The sequence below is a fragment of the Cyprinus carpio genome, chromosome B15 (assembly GCF_018340385.1).
Source record: "Cyprinus carpio isolate SPL01 chromosome B15, ASM1834038v1, whole genome shotgun sequence".
Classification (NCBI taxonomy): domain Eukaryota; kingdom Metazoa; phylum Chordata; class Actinopteri; order Cypriniformes; family Cyprinidae; genus Cyprinus; species Cyprinus carpio.
Window position 1 is genome coordinate 27122162 of NC_056611.1, and position 24700 is coordinate 27146861.

General features: G+C 34.1%; 1 protein-coding gene across 2 annotated transcripts; it reads right to left on the minus strand.

Moving 5' to 3' along the window:
* Nucleotides 1–232: 232 nt before the first annotated feature.
* On the minus strand, nucleotides 233–24700 carry LOC122139891 (platelet-derived growth factor D-like). 2 transcript variants are annotated; one of them, XM_042740117.1, is made up of 7 exons: nucleotides 23877–24700; nucleotides 11671–11881; nucleotides 9707–9884; nucleotides 5268–5321; nucleotides 4888–5083; nucleotides 4141–4355; nucleotides 233–926 (listed from the first exon to the last, which is right to left on the minus strand). In XM_042740117.1, the coding sequence occupies exons 1-7, from the start codon at nucleotides 24034–24036 to the stop codon at nucleotides 798–800; spliced, it is 1143 nt and encodes a 380-aa protein (XP_042596051.1). In that variant the 5' UTR covers nucleotides 24037–24700; the 3' UTR covers nucleotides 233–797. The 2 variants fall into 2 exon arrangements, with proteins under 2 accessions (XP_042596051.1, XP_042596053.1); XM_042740119.1 differs by having other exon boundaries at nucleotides 11671–11857; nucleotides 23877–24688.

Sequence of the window (24700 nt, forward strand, 5' to 3'; positions counted from 1 at the left end):
AAACGTATGAAATTTCTCATGACTTATTTTATCGTAAAAATTAAAATACCTCACATGACTTGAGAAAAATTCATTTTAATAATGACTTAGTTTCTCATAAAAATTCCAACTCAATTGCGAGAAAGCGTCTCATTAGTATGACATGCTTAGCTATTATTGTGATAAATTCTCTTATGCGATGCATTTTGCAAAATTATGACTTGCAGAATCATATTTTAAAGCAGAAACAGGCTTCTATAGTGGTTAAATGAGTTTATTTGTCATAAATTAATGCATTCAAAAAACAAAAAAAGTCATACCTAAAAGCAGGCTTTTTATCTAATTTAAACAATGTTTCTTTCTTTTCATTTTGGGGTGTTTTTATAAGAGTCACTCGAGAAGAAAGAGAAAAAAAAGCCACATACAACAGCATGATCACAGATATAAAAAGACAGTTCTTTTAATAAATAACACTGGCTTGGATCAGATTGTGAGGGATCCGCCCCTTCAGGGAGCTCTGGCTTCTGATTGGTCTCAGAGAGCAAAAGCCTCATTAATATTAATTTACATTCCATTGGTGAGTTCCATGTGACTTTTCTGGACACAATAACATATAAACCATAATAATAAAACTGAAACAGAGAAGCTACATTATATCAGAGTCTCCCAACACTGAACAGAAAACTGAAGACGAGTGTGTGTGTGTGTGTGTGTGTGTGTGTGTTTGTTGTGTTAGTAATAGGGTTTTTGTTTAGGTGGACGCATGACCTGTAGCTATACATCTGAATGGCGTACAGTGTGTGTGTGTGTGTGTGTGTTCATCGCGGCGGTCTGGACTGACACACACAGTCACATCTCTCATGATGCTGCAGGTGAATCTCCTCCAGAACCCACTGAGCTCGTGTTTTCTTCCTGTAGAAACTCGGACCTGGAGAAAACTTCAGCACCTGACAACACACACACGAAATATTAAAAGAGAAATTTTGTAAATTTAGCTATTAACTACAACAACTAAATGCAAGAGTCAAATAAATTTAGCATTTGTAACCAAATAAATTCAAAAACTTGTAACTATAACTAAATGTTTAAAAAAAATAATAAAATTAAAGTCAGGATTTTTTTTGCTTAACTATAACAAATAAATATAAAATTCAAAAGGCAAGTTTTGTTATTTAACAGTTAAATGTCAAAATAAAAATCGGCATATTTCGTTCCTTAACTACTGTATAATGAAAACAAAATAAGCAAGTTTTGTTCTTTAACAGTTAAACATAAAAATCAAATAACTTCAAAAAAAAATTGTTGCTTTTAAAACTAAATGTAAAAATCATATTCAGCTAAATTTTACTCAAGTTAACTAAAAATAAAATTAAGTTCAGCCAATGTTGTTCTTTACAGACTAAATGTAAAATAAAATAAAAATTGTTTATAACTAAACTTCAATAAATCAAATACATTTCTGTACAATTCTGTACGTTTTTTAAATATAACAACAAAAAATCTAATTTAGCAAATTTTGTTCTTTGAGAATTAAACCCAATCAAATTCACCTAAATTTGTAAATATTTTGCAAATAAATGTAAAAAGTTCAATTCAGCAAATATGGTTCTTTAACTATAACAATTAAAATTGTACGTTAACTTTTAAAAATTAAATAACATACGGAGAAATAAAATTAAGAAAAAATTATAAAGATCAAGAAATAAAAGAAATAACCTTGAAACTTAAAAGTAAGGCTCTGGGTGCGATTGCAAGTTATATCAACAGTAATAAAAAAATTAAATGTATACAATAAACAAAAATAGCAGCAAACATTATAAAACAAATTTTTTTAACTGTTTTCATTCGAAAAATAAACTGCAGAGTAAGTCTAAATGATTTTCTGTGTTAATGGATATAAAGCAGCAGATGCTGTTTGTAGAATTAAACCCGGAACATTCCGTTAGAATAACTGTAACAGTTTACAACAATATTTATTCCTTATCAAAATAACCAAAGCCAAAGCTGCAGGTGCGTCTGGAGCCGCAGGGATATTTCTTTGTTTGATCACGGCACGACAAAGTAGATTTGTCTTCATTGATTTAACGATCGATATCCGTCCTTGACCCTTGACCTCTACATGTGTCGTATGTTCTGTACCGAAGCTCATATATCTGTGTGTGTGTGTGTGCGCTTGTCTCACATTAGTCAGCACTGACAGCCGCAGCCAATCACATTTAGCGGATGTTGCCGTGGTAACAGTATTATTCTACACAACAGCAGCACAGTGACAGCTCTGTGACAGCTGTCAATCACACTGCAGCTGACCGGGTCACGCTGATGTCACGTCTCTTTATATGCAACTACATCTCCCAGAATGCATCAGACATCAAATGAGGCCTCACTCCGATTATTAACACAAGATTGTGTCAGACAGGGTTCAGGTTGAAATGTTTTCAAGTTTGTGTGTCTTCAGTTAATGGTGTTAACATGTTGTGAAGTTAAAGCAGAATGTAGATGAATGCGCACAGCTGCAGATGTTATTCAGGATTTCACTTAGTCAACAAACTGTTCAAAACATTCATTGTTCCTGCACCGCTACTGAAGCTACAGCAACTGAAATAATGTTTTATATGAGTTATTATGAGTCATGTGACCAGCACAAAATAATAAAAACACAGTAAACGGAGCACAGACTTGATCTCACTGGAGTCACAGGACAACAAACACAGAAAAACTCAAGAACTCACTAATCTGTTAAAAATATCTTATAGACATTACCATATCATCTTAAATGTTAATTAATGACTATTGAGGAGTGTGCATCTTTTCATATGATCAGAGTTTTGTTGTTAATTTATATAAACATATATTTAATACATCTCTCTCTCTCTCTCTCTCTCTCTCTCTCTCTCTCTCTCTCTCTCTATATATATATATATATATATATATATATATAATTAAAAGTATATTTTTTATATAAAATAAGTATAAATTCATTAAAATGCAATACTCTTCAAACATACATGCATCAGCCACTGTAAAAAATAATAACAACATGGGAAATTTAATTCAACATTATTTTGTGGCATAAACTACCACAAATAAATTAAATTAAATATAATAATAATAATATATAATACAGTATTATAATATAATAATATTTTCTAGTTAAAAATTCATATATCTGTAACACTTAACAAAAAGGTTCCATTTGTTAACATTATTAACTACATTAGTTATCATAAAGTAATAATTGAAAACATTGTTATTAAAAATACTTTAAATGTTTAAAATTTAACCCTGTTAAACATTTGAATTATATCAAATGTCATATCATATATCAACCTTGACAGTCTGAAAACACTAAATAAATAAATAAATAACCAACCTACACTGATGATAATAAAAAAGTGAACAAAAAAAAAGCTAATCAAAATTCACAATAAAAACCAAAGAAAATGAAAAGAGAGCGAGAATTACTATATTGTCCTGCATTGTCCTATTAATTAACCCTGAGGGGGGTGTGCATGTGTTTTATTATTTCAGGACATTAAAAAAAAACGGGAAAGAAAAAGAGACAGACAGCACACTTTACAGCTGTGTGTGTGTGAGTGTGTGTGTGTGTGAGTGTGTGAGTGTGTGAGTGTGTGTGTGTGTGTGTGTGTGTGTGTGTGTGTGTGTGTGTGAGTGTGTGTGTGTCTCGATGGATTTCGTGTGTCATTGGCTGATAATCTCACACAGAACAACACTGTCACACTGGTCACAACTGATCAGAGGAAAACAGCAGCAGACGGAGAAACAAGTGAAGGCAGTGAAGTCTGTGTGTGTGTGTGTGTGTGTGTGTGTGTGTGTGTGTGTGAGCTATAGGATAATGGAAATCGAATGGATGGAGAGATACACTGGAGTTTCAGCACACAAAATACAGCATGTGTGTGTGTTTGGAGCTGATAAGCAGAGAGAGGAACACACTTCACTCGCTCAAACTCCACAGGAAGAAGAAACGCTCCTGACAAACACATAAGAAGCTGCACATACCAGTATGAACACACACACACGCTCAAAACTTCAACATTTCATGCTGGGGGCGGGGCTATCTGTCTGACTGACCAATGGCAGATAGAGGGAGTGTTTGGAAACCTGTTTGAAAACAGTAATTCATTAAAGCGCATTGTGGGATACCTCGTGTAGTTTCTTGACGGTTTTTCCGGCGCTGCAGCTGCAGGAGTTCCAGTTGTCTGTGCCGCAGCCGCAGTTTCCCCCGCAGCGCTGCACCAGGAGGCATCGTGGGAAAAACACGGCGTTGGTCGCCTTCAGCTCCTCGCGGAGATTGACCGAGAAATTGCGCGGAGTGCAGCTGTACTGCTTCACGTCGTCATAGAGACGGTCGAGATCAACTGAGAGGGAAAGAGCGAGACGGACGGGGTTTACTACAACCATAGACACCGTCAAACTACATCCTGACCCCAGCAGACATATCAACCCTAACAAACACACTCTCCACCGGCAAAGTCATTAAACACACAATGTTTCAACTTCATCAGGGCCACGAGATCAGTGCATGTGTGTGTGTTTGTACTTTGTGAAGAACATTCCAGTGTGTTGTTTTGGATTTTTTTTTCTCTCACTTATGACTCACATAATCACAATCTGTTCTGGATGGACAGAGCGGAAGGGAGGTATAAATGAAGAGACGGGAGGAAATCACCTCCGTCTGCCTCATAAAAACTAACAGTGAATGGATAACGGTGAATGTCTCTGAGCTTGTGTGAGTGTGTGTGTGTGTGTGTGTGTGTGTGTGTGTGTGTGTGTGTGTGTGTGTGAGACTCACGCTTGTGTTTGCGGTTGGTGTGGACAGCTTGTGGTCTGTAGTAGTGTGTGTGTGTGTGTGTGTGTGTGTGTGTGTGTGTGTGTGTGTGTGTGACTCACGCTTGTGTTTGCGGTCGCTGTGGAAAGCTCGTGGTCTGTAGTAGTGTGTGTGTGTGTAGAGCTGCTCCAGGTCTTCCTGCCAGGTGAAGGGGTTCATGTGTTTCAGGAGCTCCTCCACCGTGCTGACGCTGGCGATGTCGTTGTCTAGCGCGACCGCAGACAGTGGTGTGTCCGTCCCAGAAACCTCCCTGAAATCCTACAGAGACACAGACTGTAAAATCCCACTTTCCTGCAACACATCTGCTCTGTATTACTGGAACATTCTGCTGAATGTCTCCATTTGGGATTTACTGAAGAAACAATATCAAAACAGCTTCTCCAACACAGAAATTCAATTAAAAAGAACCATGTTTCATCATCTAGAAGTGTCTAATACTTACTGACATCTCTGTAACTGCTTCCCAGTTGGTCAGAGATGCGAGAGGTGAGCTGTCCTGAAAAACAGACAGAGACTTCAAACTTTTGTTATCATTTACGTATTCTACATCAGCGGCGAGGGAAATCTGGGAGAGTCATTAACTGCGCTGATAAATCCTGACTGGAAACACTCCTGACACGCAGCAGCAATCAGCAACACAAACACCATCACTCAGATGAGAACCATCACTCATGATGTCACCGGCCGAGGAGGCGGAGCTACAGACATCACAGCGCTGGCATTTAAAACTGGCCATAAACGACAGGGGAGCATTACACAACCATCAGGAGACCCGAATTAACAAGACCATCAATCCTCCTCCACAGTTATACAGCAATAATGAGGAAAGAGAGATGGATAGAATATAGACAGTGTGTTCAGAGCAGCATTTCTTATTGTATATTGCAACTATCATTGGTATAAAAACATTTTTGTAAAATAAAAAAAAAATTAAAAATTAAAAAATTAAAACACCTGTAAACGGGTTAAAAAACTATTAAGGTAGTTGATACTGAAAGTATATAAAAAAGACAACATGAATGAAACTAATACTTAATAAAATATGAAAATACTTTAAAAACCTGCATATGCTGAATTAATAGCTATCCATTAAAACTTGCAGTTGAAAACCATATTAAAATGAAATAAACTAAAAGTATAGTTTATAATCTATACTAAAACTGCAAGTATTTAAACTTTGAGAGACTGAAAAACAAACTAAAAAGGAAACTTAAAATGTCCATAAAAACAATTAAGAATAAAAATTAAACTCAAATTCAATAAACTTTTGCTGAAATTAACTAAAACCAAATTGTTTTATCATACTTCAAAACATCCATATGCAATGAACACATTTTTAGACATTTTTGAAAGCTGAAATAAAATAATGCTAAATTAAAAAAAAAAAAAAAAAAAAAACTAAAAACTGTGGTTGAAACTAAAATTAAAAAACTACAAGTATAGCTGTCCAAAGGTGAAACATTTGTTTCAAAGTATTTTAACATGGAAAGAATGACAATAAATGTAACAATTATTTATAAAAAACATTCAAAGACCAAAAAAACAACAACAATAAAACAAAAATTTATTTTGTAAGTGCAAAAGTATTGGTCTGAAGACTGACTTCTCAATTTTATCCTGCAGTTTACTTAAATTCCATGATTTTCAACATTTTCAAAGCTGACATAAAATAACACAAAATAAACAAAAATAATAAACTAAAAAAAAAAACAAAAAAAAAACTGTAATTTGAATGAAAATAATTGTAAGAAAAAGAAACTAAGTATTGTATATTTGTCGAAACTAAAACTACAAGTATTAAGAAAGACACCTTTAACTAAAATTCTAATACTAAAACCTCAATATATAAAAAAAAAAAAAAATAAACCCACAAAATAAAAAAACTACAAAGCAATTTATGAAACCGTTGCTGAAAATAAAACTTAATAGAAATTAAGAAATGTAAATGCAAAACCATGAAGACTGACATGTTCTGTTTTTCCCTGCAGTTTACTTTAAAACCTCCATATGCTGTGAAAATACACTTCCCTGTGCTGCCACTCTCCTTACATAAATCTGCTCCTGCGGCAATGCAAACAATAGAAGGAGGTCAGAGGTCGCGGGCGGTCTGTTATGATGATGTTTCCCATCAGAGATCACGTCTCTATGGCCTCTGATAAGACACACACACACACACACACACACACACACACACACACACACACACAGCTCATGTCCAACAGAGACGTCCGGAGCAGAGCGGGAATGTGGAAATGTCAGGAATACCGCAGATTCAGGGAATAACACATGACGGATCAGACCGAATAAACTGCTGAACCTGAAGTCCAGCAGCTGCAGGTCAACCATGTGACTCAGTTACCTTCTATACATGTTCCTGGTCTTACGGTGCAGGATTCATCAGTGCATGTTGTTTTGAAAGAAAAATAATCTTTCATCAAAATATAACAACATGCTCTACCTCTGAAACTACTTAAGATTCTGCTGACATAACCATGGCTAAGGAGGTGGAGAAAAATATATATATAATAGCAGAAAATGCACGGAAAGGCTATTATTGAGATAAAAAGTTACTTTAAATTGTAATTATATTTCACAATATTACTGTATTTTCGATCAAATAAATGCAGCCTTAGTAAGAGACTACAGACAACAATGTTACCAACCACAAAACCTGTTACACTAATTTACATGCAATTTATAATCACATATCATTTTGGTAACACTTTATTTTAAAGGTGTCCTTGTTACACGTTACATGTACTTACTATTATAACAACACTTAATTATGCATAATTACATGCAAGTAACCATAAGCCAAACCCTATCCATATACAGTAGTAAGTACATGTAGTTACTTAATATTACTCAGTACTTAAATGTATAAATACACTGTAACAACGACAGCTTAAAATAAAGTGTAACCATAATTTCTCTACAATAAACCACATAAAATTCAACGTCTCACATTTAGAAATATCTTAATGCATTATTCAATGCATCAATTAAGTTAAATATTTAACTTTGCATGAACTTCAGGTTAGTTAAATAGCACTTTAAAACAGCAGAATGATATCTGTGAAGTTGATTTGAGAAATATGGATTTTCTCCAAAGGACATGAATATCGAATTCATTTCATGGCTAAAATTATTCTAATTTAGGTCAACATGCCTTCTGCAGAATACAAACGAACAAATATAAACTGAAACTCCTCATGCATCATTAGTTTATGACAAAGATGCAAATCTCAAAAACATTCAAGGAAAATTCTCTAATTATAGTTAAAGACCTTGAACAAAAAGGCACAGTTATGATCTACAAACATTCACTAATCCCAAATGAAAAGGTGAACAAACATCCCCGTTTTACAAGAACATGAAACAACGCTTACAGAAGGACTATGAAACAAACACATCATCCTCCTGAAGAGAAACTCTCCACATCTGTTTGTGCCATTAGCAGACACCAACAGCCTTAAAGGGGCAGTACACTCAAAAATATAAATGTGCTAAAAATGAAACAAACTCATCTACATCTTTGATGTCCTGAGGGTGAGCACATTTTTTAGCACATTTTCATTTTTGGGTGAACTATTCTTTAGATTTTTTTGATTTAAAGACATTTCTCATTATAGAGCTTCTCCATGTATATGCGATAATGACAGAACTAAACTCAGACAACTCAATTAAGACCTTTCTGCATTACATCAGTGTTTTTACCGCGGTAACACGTTCACTTCAGTCTCACGCTCTCACACTTTCTTGTACTGTCGCTCACACCTCTCTTTGTCTGTCTTATTCTGGCTCAGAAACAAACGTCTAAATTAAGCCAAACTTTTGTAAGTTCATCTAAGGTAAAAAAGCATTTCAGGTAAGAAGCTGTTACTTTAAGAAGTAGCCACCTGGTAACCACCCGGAACACCCTAGCAACTGCATAGCAACACCTTGGAAACCATCCACATCCCCTCAACATTGGGGTTTTTCAGTTAAAATTCTTAAAATGAAGTTTCATCACATTTATCTTCAGTGCCGGTGTCTGTTTTCATTCTGTGTCCCAAAGCTCTGAAGGAAATGCACCAATTTACAGTTTTACACTCATAGAAAACATATTGCATATTAATGCTAGCAGCTAGCACCAGATTATCGCCATTTTGGCCTGTGTGGAGAAAGAAAGCCATGAGCAGTTAGTCATAAAGCAGGATGGCTTTAGTCCCAATAAATGTTGTAAAATATTTCTCACATCATCTGCTATCATTCCTCCGTTCAATAGAATCCGCTTGTAAGTGTGTGCACAACAGCTTCAGTAAATAAACCTGATATGAAAAAGACAGATCTTGTTATAGACCAACTATTCATTTTACATCATGGTTTTTTTGTGTGTGTGTGTAATATTTTATATTTCTGTAGTGGTTAAGATTTGTTCTCTTCTGCTCCCCAAGACAGCATTTATGTAATCAAAACTACAACAGTAATATTGTGAAATATTATTATAATGTCATATAACTTTTCTATGTGAATATATTGTAAAATGTAATATATTTCTGTGATCAAATCTGATTTTTCCAGTCTTCAGTGCCGCATGATCTTCAGAAATTATTATAATATGCTGATTTGCTGCTCAATAAACTTTCTGATTATTATCAATGTTGAAAACAGTTGTGCTGATGAATATTTTTGTGGAAATTGTGATGCATTTCATTTTTCAGGATTCTTTGATGAATAGGAAAGTTCAAAAGGATAGCATTTATCTGAAATAGAAATCTTTTGTAAGGTTATACATGCATTTTCTGACACTGTTGATCAATTTAATGCATCCTTGCTAAACAAAAGTATTAATTTCTTTCAAAAATAATCTGCCATAATGCAAACAGCAGTGAAACTCACCAGCAGTGAATAGCAGATTTTGAATCCTGGTTTTGCCACAAAGTAATCATCTGATTTGAAGGTGATCTTGATGAGGTTTGTTTTGGATGTGATCCGTGACGGAGCTCTTTGTCCGCACCAGCGGCCCCAGATGATGGTGCTGGTTTCAGAAATATCCTCCACTTCCACATAATCATACCTGCAACATACAAACCTGTCAGTACATCCCCTGCACAGATCTGCAGGGCCACTTCAAAAATGCTTCGTTTCTGTTCCTCAAATACATTTAAATAGAATAAAAATTAATATGATTATAATATCTGCAGTTTTGTATGTTATTTTAGTATTCTTTATATGCTATAATAATATCTATTAGTATTGTGAATTAGCTTATTTTCATATTTTCAGTTCGGTTTTAATTTTAATTTAAGTTTTAGCAGTTGTGTTGTGCGGTTTTGTAAGTTTTATTAGGTTATTATTTTTATTGCTTAGTTTGTTGCCAATGCAACATTTCTAATTCATTCTAATTAAAGTTCTTCATCTAATTCTATTTATATTTTCTATTATTTCAGCTTCATATAAATTAACAAGGATGATTTATAGTTTTAGTTTATAATAACAGTGCTGGCACTGGGTACATATAGTAATATATAAAACCAATGCAGTAATTGGTAACGTGATGTGATGTCATGCTTTTATCTACAGTGTACATCTACACAGAAAAATATAAAACATTAAGTTTCTTTTCTGTCCTTGTTTCACGCCTTGCCTTTTTCTCATCCTATAAATTCACCTCATCTCTCATCTGTGTTTTTCCTGCGTTATTTTTAGTCTCGATGTCTCGGGGGTCTTTATAAAGTATCAGATTCACAGTAAAACCTCTAACCTCAAGGACAAACCCGTAACCCGAGAGTGACTCCACACATACTGCGCTCAGATACTCGCTCTGATTGGCTTTCTGCTCATTAAATATTCATATCATGTTTTAACTCTTCAGGCCTTTATTTCTAGTCCAGAAATGCAGAATGAGAACCAAACCTGTTATTCTCTCCCACGTGTTACAACATGATTTAACCATGTAGGACATGCGCCTGGAGGTCCTGGATCAACGTTCCTATGAATTAATCTGATCTATAGCTATGTAAAGGGCTTTAGGTTTTGATGCCTGTTAAACTGTTAAATATTTACCATACCTTTACCAGACCAACCCAAAGAGTCAAAATGACACTTTCTCAACAGTTTAAATAGATCTAATACATTATTCATAAACGCTTCCATCCGAAGCTCCACCCCATTCTCTGCTTAAAACCTGTAAACAAATCTAATTCATTACTCATGAAATCAACTATCTGAAGCTTCGCCCTCACCTGAAAACTCCATTTTCCACCTCAGCTTAACTCTTAAATACATCAAATTCATTATTCATGAACTCGCTCATCCTGAAGCTCCGCCCTCACCTGCAGACTCCATTCTCCTTCACTTAAAACATTTACATAGATCTAATTCATTATTCATGAACTCGCTCAGCCTGAAGCTCCGCCCTCACCTGCAGACTCCATTCTCCTCCTCCACTTAAAACATTTACATAGATCTAATTCATTATTCATGAACTCGCTCAACCTGAAGCTCCGCCCTCACCTACAGACTCCATTCTCCTCCTCCACTTAAAACATTTACATAGATCTAATTCATTATTCATGAACTCGCTCACCCTGAAGCTCCGCCCTCTCCTGCAGACTCCATTCTTCTCCTCCACTTAAAACATTTACATAGATCTAATTCATTATTCAAGGCCCTCACCTGCAGACACCATTCTCCACTTTCACTTCAAAAATGTTTAAACGCATCTAATTCATTATTCATGTACTCCTCCATTCTAAAGCTCCGCCCTCACCTGCAGACTCCATTCTCCACCTCCACTTAAAACATTTACATAGATCCAATTCATTATTCATGAACTCATCCATCCGAAGCTCCGCCCTCACCTGCAGACTCCATTCTCTGCCTCCTCCAGTCCAAACTGAGCATCGAATTCCAGCAGGATGCGCGTGTGTGGCGGCGAGAGCAGTTTCCATGACAACAGCAGGTTGCGGGGGTAAGAGCTGGGGAAGCGCGGGCTCTGGACGTGACCTCCGCCCTTGACCATTACGACCTCTTCCTTCCGGTACAAGTCTGTGAGGTGATTGCTGTCTGTTACTGGTCACAACTTGGACAGGTTAGTGCATTTACTCTTGGAGACACACACACACACACACACACACACACACACACACACACACACACAGATATACACAAATACAACACATACAAAGGTTAGAATCCGTTTCATTTCAGTTCATCCCAGTTCAGTTCAGAGAACAGCATAAATTCAGCTCAAATTGAATTCTCTTCAGAAAAATAGACCAGTTTACTTCTAATTCTCGAGGAAACAAGCTAAAAGCACTTTAGATCCACAGCAAATGAATTCCTCTCAAAACTGTCTTCGTTTAAAGAACTTAATTAACTTCCAGTTCCATTTAGGAAGTAAAGTGAATTTACATCTGATGCTCTTTGTGAAGTGATCTGAATTAGTTTTTTGATTCCCTTAAGGAAACTAACACAATTCACTTTTCTCTCTCTTTTTTTTTTTAGCAAAATAACTCAAGTCACTTCAGATTCTATTCAGATCCAAAGTAAACTAAATTCACTTCTAATTCTCTTTACAAAACAAAAGAGACTTCTAACTCTATTTAGGAACTGATGTTTATTTATTTCTGAAGATCTTTGGGAAATTATCTGAATTTACTTCTGATTCACTTCAGGAAAAGAAGTGATTTCACTTTGGATTCACTTAAAAAAACTCTTAGTTCTGTTCAGGAAGAGATGATTATTTACTTCTGATGCTATTTTGGAAATGATCTGGATTCACTTCTGATTCTCTTCCAGAAAACAACATTAGTTCACTTATAATTCACCTCAGGAAAAGAGCTAAATTTATGTTTGATTTTTTTCAGAAACATTACATATGTTCACATGCTTCTGAATCTTATTATAATAAGAATTTGATGAACTTCTTATTGTTCACAAAAAAAAAAAAAAAAAAAAAAAAAAAAACGCTAATTTACATCTGATGCGCTTTTTTGAAGTTACCCAAATTCACTTCTGATTTTCTCCCATAAAAACAAAAACACAATTCACTTCTAAATCTCTTCAGGAAAAGAACAAGTCACTTTTGATTCTCTTCAGAAAAAAATTGGCTTAATTCTTTTTGAATCCTGTTCAGGAAGTGAAGTGAGTTTACACACATTCTTTTGGGAAGTGATCTTAACTGACTCCTGATTCTCTTTAGAAAAAGAACATAATTCACTTGATTCACTTCAGAAAAGTGAACCGAATTAACATCTGATTATAAAGAATTAACCTGAAATCCCTTCTGATTCTCTTCAGCACATCAATCAATTCATTATTAGAATTTGAGCTTAATATCTGAACTGATTTCACTGAAATGGACCACAGAATCTCCGACAGAACACAACACACACACGAGAGAAGTAAGACAGAAATGGAGAAATGGTGACAGGTCTATAGAAAAAGACAGACATGCTTTTAGCCCACAAAAGTAAATTATTAAAAATAGCAGATGTTATGCAACAGAAAAACAAAGATCATTCAATGTGACAGGTCATGAATCTTTAAATCAGACCAATGAGCACACCTGATCGCTGTAAAGAAAACGAAAGAGTTCATGGTTCGCTAAACGAAAGTGACGACATTGACCCGATATGATGTCAAAATGATGCAGCCATGATGATTTTTTCATTTCCAAAAGCTCCTTGACTCAGGACCACCATAGCACTCACACACACACACACACACACACACACACACACACACACACACACACACACACACACACACACACACAGTGATTACTGATCCATGCATGCAGCAAACACTTGTGATTACGGCTATACTGCAGGAACAGGGCCACCATCCATCACCATGACAACTTGCTGACCAATGAGCTTTTAAATGAACTAAACACACAGGAATAAGGCCGCTGTATCTCTCTCTCTCTCTCTCTCTCTCACACACACACACACACACACCACTCGCTTATGTCACTTCTATATGTGTGATACTGACAGACAGTCTAGCAGCTTTGAGTTTAACAGCCTCATTTACACAATCTCTCACACACCGTAATTCTTTAACACCAATTTGCTTCAACTTTCTAAGAACAAATATACACTGTACATAGTACACACTCATCACAAACACACACAGTTCTAAAAGCTCTTAAAGTTTGGTGTGTTAAAATATGAGCTGTCGTCTGTTATTGTGAAGATCTAAATCAGATTAAATGTTCATGACAGGCATCAGGACAGAAGAAAGTAGGTTGCCTCACTGTCTACTGAATACAGTACACACATCCAAGACAAAAACCCAACAGAAAGAGAACCTCATTAATGATTTAAAACGTGTTACATAGCAATTAACAATAATCTGATAAGGTTAAAAATACACAGCACACACAAATTAGGTAAAAGGTCGATTTTTAACTTGATTTAATTAATTTTATCATTAATAGCTGGATTAAGTGTAAATTTAATTAGGTAAAATGGTGCGTTTTTAATTCTATTTAATGTGTTAATCATTACGTTCTATTCTTAAGTGCATTACAAGTATATTTAATCAAGTAATTAAATATCATTTTTATTTGATTTAATTTAATTTAGGTCTGGTATTAAATTACAAGTGTATTTATGTAATATGGTCAATATTTAACTTGTTTTTAATTTGTTAGATCAGTAAATTCTGGTATTGAGTCAACTACAAGTACGTTTAATTACTGTAGGTAATATGGTAAATTTTCAATTACATTTAATTTGTTATCTTTACATTCTTTTCTTAAGTGAATTACAAGTATATTTAATGAAGCAATATGGCTTAATTTTAACTTCATTTAATTAGTAATTCTGGTAGAGTACGTTTAATTACTGTAGGTAATATGGTAAATTTTCAATTACATTTAATTTGTTATCTTTACATTCTTTCCTTAAGTGAATTACAAGTATATTTAATTAAGCAATATGGCTAATTTTTAACTTCATTTAATTAGTAAATTCTGGTATTGATTCAACTACAAGCACGTTTAATTACTGTAGGTAATATGGTAAATTTTCAATTAAATTTAATTTGTTATCTTAACATTCTTTTCTTAAGTGAATTACAAGAATATTTAATTAAGCAATATGGCTAATTTTTAACTTCATTTAATTTGTAAATTCTGATATTAAATTAATTACAAGTATATCAAATTACTGCAGGTAATCTGGTCAGTTTTTAACTTGATTTATTTTGATTTATCATTAAGGTCTGGTATTAAGTGAATTACAAGTATTTTTAATATGGTCACTTTTTAACTAAATTTATTTTGTTTTATCATTTAGTTCTGGTATTAATTAAATGATACGTATTTTATAATCTCTCTAGGTTTTGTCTCCTCAGTGTTATAACAGTTAACTAAAAACTATCCAAAAACAAATCTGTTAATTGAAATTAAGGTGAAATTTAATAAAATACAGGTATATATACACATTCAATGAAAAACATAAATTAAATGAAAACTGCATTGACAACCAACTGAAATAAGTTTAAATTGAAGCCATACAAATCCTAACCAGAAACAAATAAAAACTAAGATTAAACTAACATAAATTAAATGTAAATAAAATTAAATTAAACCTAATTAGTAATATAAAAAAAACCTAAAAAACAAGCTCACTTGAAATATTAATAATTTACAAATATTACTAAAATAATGCTATATGCCATCCAGGATGAATTGCTTTTACTGAGCTTGTTGCAATTCATTATGTGGTTGTCAACTGTGCCTAAGAATTTAGTCAAAAGACTTTAGTTTGTGATAAATGAGTCTTTCATTGTAGTCAGAATAAATAATAGATTGATCTCATTATACAACATCAAAAGGTGTGTGCTGTGTTGAAGTGTTTTGAACAGACATATTTCTCCATCGCTGAAGAGCAGAGGAAAAATAAAACAAATCTAGACATGCACGCATGTGTGAGATCATAAATAATGCCTGACTCTGTGTGTGTGTGTGTGTGTGGTGTGTTTAAGTGTTAGTTTGTGTTTGTGTGTGTGTGTGTGTGTGTGTGTGTGTGTGTGTGTGTGTGGCTCACAATTAAGGTCATCCTGGTCAAGAACCACCCACTTAGACAGGAAGAGACCGTCTGGGGTGCGTTTCCCAAAAGCATCGTTAGCTAACTATAGTAGTTCGTTCCATTGAAATCTATTGGTAATGACGGAACTTGCGACCATAGTTGCTTTTAGGAAACACACCCCTGATTGACATATAAAGAGATCAGTCACAGTTCATTGTGTTTTAATCTGCCTTTAAGGGTCAAGTTTATCAGAAATACTTTATATCACACTAACTTACACTAGCAGCCAAAAGTTTTTTTTAAAGAAGTCTCTTCTGCTCACCAAGCCTGCATTTATTTGATCCAAAATACAGCTAAATTTAACATTTTGAAATATTTTTTACCATTAAAACTAACCATTTTCTATTTGAATGCATTTTAAAATGTAATTTATTCCTGTGGTTTCAAAGCTGAATTTTTTAACATCATCAAAAAAAAAATGTTTTTTGAGTAGCAAATCAGTATATTAGAATGATTTCTGAAGATCATGTGACACTGAAGACTGGAGTAATGATGATGAAAATTAATTAAATTTACAGCAATGAATTATATTTTTAAAATATATTCAAATAAGGTTATTTTAAATAGTAAAAATATTTCACAATTATATTACTGCTTTTGGTGTACTTTGGATCAAATAAATGCAGGCTTGATGAGCAGAAGAGAATTCTTTAAAAACACTGAAAATCTTACCGTTAAAAACTTTTGACTGCTAGTGTACATAAAAATAAAACCTCAAACAATACTACGATAGCAACTATCCGTGGTTGTAGGAAAAACATGAGAAGCGGTTCCACGACTCATTTCACTACACAACAGACATCTCAACAAGAACTAAACAGTAAATCATACATTTGACCAGTTCATAAAAACATTCATTTGTGTCTCATGTTCTGTCTGTTTCTTTCTCTCAATATTTCAACTATGTTGCATTTCAATTTTCAGAGCTAGATGCCGAGAGTGAACAACAATTTTATTCTTCCATCTTGCCCAGGTCATATTTCATTCTAAAAATAAAACCAATAAATAAATAAACAAATAAATAAATACCTACCTACCTACATGCACACACCTAACTAATTACAATAAAATAAAAACATGCCCAAATCATATTTAATTCCAAAATTAGAAATAAATATAAACATATACAATAAAATAAAAATATAAAATGTAATAAAAATATAGAATAAAGACAAAAAATATAAATTATAAAACAAAAATGAAAATATGAAGAAAAAAAAACATGAAAGAAAGAAAAAAGAAACCAACCATATTTTTCTTAAGCAAAACGGCCATTAAAATTACACAAAATATATTTTCTTTTTCTCTCTATTTCCTCTACAGATAAATCCATCTGAAGACATGAAGAATTTCCTAGGACAGGAGTTCAGAAAGCATGTGTTTCTATTGACAGCTAGAGGTCAGAGGTCAAACACGAGCATAAAGCTTTATGACTCATCAGTGTATGTGTGTGTGACCCCGCTGTCAGACCGTTTCAGCTGAACTTACAGAAGCATCGAGACACGACACACTCAGACTCCCACCCTGAGGACGTGTGTGTGTGTGTGTGTGTGTGTGTCCATCTATTTGTAGTTTCTCTCACCTCGCGTGCTGCTCTGTGCTTGAGTGAGAGATCATGCTGAAACTGTTACACAGTTGGAACCCAAAGCAGAATCTATTTCTGGACGTCTAGAGTCACACAAAACACACGTTATATCAGCACACTCGCCTCAGTTTATTAGTGCGCTAATATTCTATTGGAACGTTTGTTCCTGTATCCATAGCAACCAAAAGTTCCATCAGGATTTATTGTGAAGAAGCTGAATGACATCATTAACAGACTCCTGTATCTGCTGCCATGCCAATTCTGTTAAATATGATTATTTTAGATTTTATGATTTAACAACATAATATTAAAAAATCCTAAATACAATAATACATACAATAAATGAATGAATGCATAAATAAATAGAATTTTACATTTTAGAAATCAACTAAAACTGAAAAAGTATTTAGTTGTCTCATTTCTCATTATTTTTGCATGTATCAGAATTATTGTAACTGTAAATAACTGTATAAAATCATAATTAATAAAAATATATATATACACAAACTACTAAAAATGAGACAAACAACAAAATTACTAAAAAAATCTGCAAAACTGAGATATTGCATAAAATATATAATGGTGCATACAAATACATATACTTGTCTGTACATAATTTATTCATTCAAATGATATATTTTGCAAAGAAACTGAGGCCTATTTATTTATTTATTAATCTTTTTTTTCCTACTTGCATTATTTCCCCAAATTCTCATTTTTATTTTTTTTTTAATTTTTTTTTTTTTATTTGTTTTATTTCCCCAAATTCTCATTACTATAATGCATTCAAATGTTTATGGTTAAAGAGAGAGAGAGAAGAGAAGAGAGAATGAGGGAGGAAAAAGAGAAAGAGAAGATAGAGAAGAGAGAGTGAAGAAGAAGAGAAGAGAAGAGAACAGAAAGAGACGAGAAGAGAAAGAAAGAGGGAAAGAGATAAAAAGAGAAGAGAAGAGAAGAGAAGAGAAGAGAAGTGAAGAGAAGAGAAGAGAAGAGAAGTTTTTTTAATAATTATTGATTTTGCTATGCAATAAATGTATGCAACACCTTTCTTTAATTTCAAGTACATAATTATTTTGCTGTTCATAAGTCTGTTTACTTTTTTTTAACTAACCTATTTGATTGTACCGAGTTTGCTATTGGAACAATACTGTACTGTTTGAGCTACTGTAATCTAACTTATACAATATGCTCTTATTGATTGACTTTGAACCACTTTGCAGCATGTTTTCTGCATTAATTATATTACAGCAAACACAAACCGCCGTGTTCCTGGGAGAATCTGGGAAAGGAAAGAGTTTAAGTGGCTGTTTATATTCCTTACAAGGCGTTGATGCTGAAGAGCACAAACATAATACTGCAAAAATAAAACCTCACAGGAAACAAGCCTCCAGTGCACAGAACATGTTCAACACAGATAATGAAGCGTTTCTGTGTGCATTTCATTATTTTTGTACTATCCCTGATCAGATTCTTCTTAATATGAGGAGAGTGTTAGCAACACACACACACACACACACACAAGATTATTCTTAATATGAGGATAGTGTTGGCCAAACACACACACACACACACACACACACACTCACACAAACACACAAACACACACACACACACACACACACACACACACACACACACACACACACTCAGGGCATCACTCGTAAGAAAGTAAATCAATTAGTGCTCAACTGCAGCGTTATGAAAGCCAAGCCATCAACACTCCAGCCAGCTCTTATTAACACATGCTGGATACCGACTTCACATTCAGCTCTTGTTTTTTAATGATGTGTAATTTGCTTTTAAAAACATTGTGTTTTGTTTGCTTGGTGTTTGACTTATTAAAAACAGCAATAGAGGTTTGTTATATGACTTGGACAAATAACAACGGTTTTATTTTTCCAAAATTTAATTTTTCCCAAATTGTTTTCTGTTGTAATTGTTTACATTTTTCTTAATGTACTGTACTGTATATGAACAAAAACTTATTTTATTTCTATGAATTTACAAAACTTTAATAATTTAATACAGTTGTAACAATATTAGGGAACAATTTTTTTTTAATTTATTGATTTTTTTTTTTTTTTTTACAAATTCCATTATATTTTTTTCCAGAAATTCAATTTTTCTAGATTTTCTTTTTCCTATTTTATATAATTTATCACTAAAAACAGTGAACTAAAAACTTTAGCAATTTAATTTTTTTTTTTTTTTTACAAAGTCAACTTTTTCATGTTTATTTATTTATATTTAAGGTTATGTACTATGGTTTTATACAAATATATTGCCAAAACCTGTGGTAAAAAAATAAAAATTTAAAATAATAAAAATTAAACCTTTACCAATTTAATGACTTTTATTTATAAGATTAGATTAGATTAGATTATGAGCAGTATTTTTGTTTTAGTTTTTTAGATTCTGTGTTTTACAGTGTAGAACAAATTTATCTTAAAAAAAAAACGAAAAAAAAAACAAAAAAAAAACATTGGTAAGCCAATAAGTTAATTAATAATTTACCAATTTTAACAACAATATGGCCCCATGAAATCTTTATTATGTTTTTACAAATTCTTTTGAATTTTTCTGTTTTCTGCCTTTTTAAGATTTAACAAATTTATCATCAAGAACTGTGGTAATCAAATGAATTTGTTAAACTTTTGTTTAACCTGGCTTTTAAAATGCAATCACATGAAAAATACAACAATTCTTTTCTTCACAACAAAACACTGTTTTTTCTTTTCTTTCTTTTTTTTTTTCTTGTCAAATAAAGTGCTGAAGCAGACAGCTGGGAATATATTGGGAAAATGGGAATTTGCAAAACATTGTGAATGACAGGCAATCAAATTCTGCAGCGCTTGGAGTATTTGATCTATTTTTCCCTAATTAACTTATGTACTTTCAACAACATTGTTTCTAGAATAAGTAGTTTGCATGCTGTAAAATCACAGATATAAAGGGAATAAGAGATGTGTGTCGTCATACAGACATGCAGCTCACAGATGTCTGATTTCATGAGGGAAACACTGAGCTAATGGAGATGATACACCCAGTGCTGAAACATGCCCACCCTGAGACACACACACACAGATCTGTGACTGAGGGCTCATTTTGTCTGTCACGGTTTATAACTACTTTTACAGTCATGGATTCCTCCATCTCACACACACACACACACACACACACACACACACACACACACACACACACACACACACACACACACACACACACACACACACACACACACACACACACAGAGTGAATAACTGGAGCCTGATGTGGTTTCTGTTCAAAACGATGAAAGAATGTGCACTAGCAGACAGCTGTGTGTGATATACAGACAGAAATATGCTGAGTAAAGACACATCCTCCTGTCTGCATGTAAAAAATGACAGAAAACAGGCCACCACACACACACGACTAAATGGAAACACCTAAGTTAAAGACTTTTTTCTTTTTTGTTTATTTACTCATACATAATCAGACCACCTACAAAGCACACACACACACAATGCAACAGGGACAATAATTCCTTCCACAATTCAAGAAGTGGGTGTGTGTGTGTATGGTGGGGAATCCCATACCAGATTCCTCATCACTGATGGCTGGGTGTAAACCGGGACACCCTGTGACTCACTGTCCTAAAATAACTATATTTCAGCTGTTTTACCACAGACACACACACACACACACACATCCACAACTCAACAGTTCTGTCATGGATGCTCAAACACAACAGCCACATCACTCTCTCTCTCTCTCTCACACACACACACCCCTGTACAAGGGTAGCTGACACTTCAAATGGTGTGAATTGTTTCAAGTACAACTATTTAAACATCATTTCCTAATTGTTTAAATTGTTTATTCTTGCAAAAATTATGCATGTCATTTTAAGGTAAAAATGTCAAAAACACAACAAAGTCATTAAAAGTTTAACTAAAATTCAAATGGAAACAGAAAATGCGGGGAAAAATACTCAATGGTAAAATAACCCGACTGCATGTCATTTTTAATTGAGAGCAGGGTTACTTGACAAAAAAAAAAGTTACTTGAAATAAAAAAAATATATAAAAAATAGTTAATGGAAATAATAAAAAAAAAAACTTTAGTTAGTTAGTTGCCAAAGCAACACTTCTCAAAAAAAAAAAAAAAAAAAAAAAAAAATAGAAATAAACCTGTAGACATTTAAAACACAACAAAATCACTAATTTGTGACTAGAATGTTGTTAATCTTGTGTTAGTGTTACTTAAATAAAAATGATTCAGATACCACATATAATATATTTTTAATAATTTATGGTTCGTTTAAAAAGTCAACAAGTGAAATATTAAAAAGTACAAATTATGCATTGCAAGACTATTTAATTGAACCATAACTTATTCAAAATGGATTTAAAAAAATCCAAAATAAATTTAAAACTCCAAATATTCCAAAGAGTAATAGTGTTATTATGAGTCAACAAACCTAATATTGCAGTGAATATTTTAATATTCATTACAGGTGTCTGACACCTGTTGGAGAACTAAAACACACACACACACACAGAGAGAGAGAGAGAGAGAGAGAGAGAGAGATGACCTCAAAGGTACCCCCCCCCACACACACACACACAAAACAAAATCAAGCTTTTCATCCCATCAAATCTTAATAAGCAATGTTTACACTGCATTCAAGCTTTTCGTCAGTTTATGCATTCCCTGGGAATCGAATCCCTGACCTTGTGTTGCTATCATTAGACTCTACTGCTTGAGCTACAAGAGTACAGGAACAGGTTAAAGATCCTCCTACCACAGTCACTGATTGCAGAGAAGAACAGCGCTGTTGAAATCAGGCACGTGACATGAGCAGAGACGATCAGAGAGCTGTAGACCTGTCATAACACGCTTCAGCTGATCACAACATCAACTAAAACTGCATGAGGAACATTCATCTGCAGCACTTCAAAATGTCTGAATGTCATTCATGAGATCACAAAATATCAAAGCAAAGTTCTGATCTCAACTAATGGCACTTGTCTGAAGTATTTGGCAATGAATTTTAAGTAACTGCTGTCAAAGTATTTCAGCAGACACTAGAAAATGTCTAAATGTCACTGCATTAGATAATAAAATAACAAGTGACATTTATGGTAAACACGGACAGCACAAGCACTGTTTACAAGCAGAACACTCAGCAAACAGTTTTGCATGGTTTGAAATAAAAAATAATAGTTCTGGTGTTGATTGCAATCAATGCAAAAAAAAAAACACATTGTTCTTGTTTGTGGTTAAACAGCTAGCATTGTCAGAACTTCCTTTACGTTCTGTCAAGGTTCTCTCAACGTTATGAACAAACGTTAACAGAACATTAGCTTTTCTTTAATAATGTTCTCATAACATTAGCACAAAAACGTCTGTAACTTTATCGTGGAATGTTTTTTTTTTCTGAAACATTTTAGTTTAAATCTTTATGCAACGTTTGTCAAATGTTACTAATTGTTTCAGAATGTTCAAAAAACATTCAAAAGTAACATAAAAGTCCCATAATACTTTCAAAATGATACAATGGAACGTTCCCTTTATGTTTGCACAACCAAGAAAAAGAAAAATGGTTTTAAACAAGCATCATTAAAAACAATACATCATTCATGGAATGTTTTATCTGCAACATTTTAGTTGAATGTTCATCTAACATTCTTTAAACGTTGCTACTTGTTACTTTTGAATGTTCACTGATCATTCTAAAACATTCTCATAATGATTGCAAAATGATCAAATGTTATGTTCACAATGACATTTTTCTTAGACATTTTAGTTGAATGTTCTTTAAATGTTGTTGCAGAACGTTCAGAGAACATTTAAAAGCCACATTCTTATATTTTCTGCAAGATGATAAAATGGAATGTTCAGACATTCAGACAAAATTCTTAATCATTAAAAAAATGTTTAAAACAATACTTCATTGAATGTTTATGTTTTCCTGCAACAGTTTAGTTCAAGGTTAATTTAACATTCTTTAAATGTTCAGAGAACAAATAAAAGTAACATTCCCGTGATGTTTGTAAAATTTGACTTTTCCACAAACAAAAAAAGATTTTAAAACGTTTCAAACACGACTTTTCAGAGAGAACATTCAGGAACAAAGTGTTCATAACTTAAAGGTAACGTTAGCAAAACGTTCTTAGACTACATATTGTTAGCTTGGTACTAGAGCATGTCGATAGCTAATGTGATGAACTTCTACACCTGCTAGCTAGAACACCTGTGTGAACTTCAGACTTCATACATGCACTAAAAAGTTGATTAATACGACAGCGAAAAGGGAAGGCATGCGAGCTCAGAGGACGCTCGCTTTAGTGTCCTAAATTACTTTTGGGGTCACCGTATCTTCCAAACTTACCATTGCTGCGTGCGTTGGAAGCCCTCAGCGCTTTGGAGGACATCACCTGGGCCTGTGTGGCGTAATTCTCACCGCTCAGCGCCGCGATGAGGGAGCACAGGAGCAGCCACATGATTTGGAACCGAACCGTCTGCTGATGCGTGATCCAGAAGCGCCACATGGACCCGGAGTTTCGTGCGCAGACCCGGAGAACAGGTTCATATAAACCAAGCCGCGGAATCCAGAACCTTCGACTTTATCTGCTTGTGTCCCGTTTGACCCCGAGCTTATAATTCCACCAGAATACTTTCCATTCCTTGAACATTTACGGAAACCCGAGGACGCGAGAAAAGTGTCCTGGCAACAATAACGCGCGGGGTGCCGATGGATTCCCAGAGTTCACACATCAAACTCCTGCTGAAAGATCGGGTTGGTGAGTTGCTGAGAGATGGAAGGAGAAAGAAAGGAAGCCCAGGAGGGCTGGACCCCCTTCATCCAGTCAGGACGAGGAAATAACGCCCGTGGGGCGCGCTTTACTGAGTGTTTGCGGGAATACTTTCCCTCAGTGCGTAACGCTGCCACACTTTTCCTGTTTGTTTCGCCGCAAGAAAAGTTTTGAGTTTCCCCTGAGGAGAAACAACAAACACGGGATTCAAACATTCAGCAAACTGCAGGCCATGACTTGAATTCAGCGTTCAAACTCTTTCTCAGTGAATTATAACAGTGTTTATTAAGTCTAATGTGTAGAAATATAATTTAATAAGTGTTTACGTAATGCTTCCTCATGAACAATTGCACCTTATCAGATGCGGACATTACCGCTCTGGGATCTGAATTATTGGAAG

Excerpts from the sequence above, each read along its gene's own strand:
- LOC122139891 (XM_042740117.1), bottom strand. The coding sequence starts at position 24,036 with ATGTGGCGCTTCTGGATCACGCATCAGCAGACGGTTCGGTTCCAAATC. Across the intron at positions 11,882-23,876 it reads TTCCAACGCACGCAGCAATG|TAACAGACAGCAATCACCTC; the intron begins GTAAGTTTGGAA and ends AGTTGTGACCAG. Across the intron at positions 927-4,140 it reads CCGTCAAGAAACTACACGAG|GTGCTGAAGTTTTCTCCAGG; the intron begins GTATCCCACAAT and ends GTGTGTTGTCAG.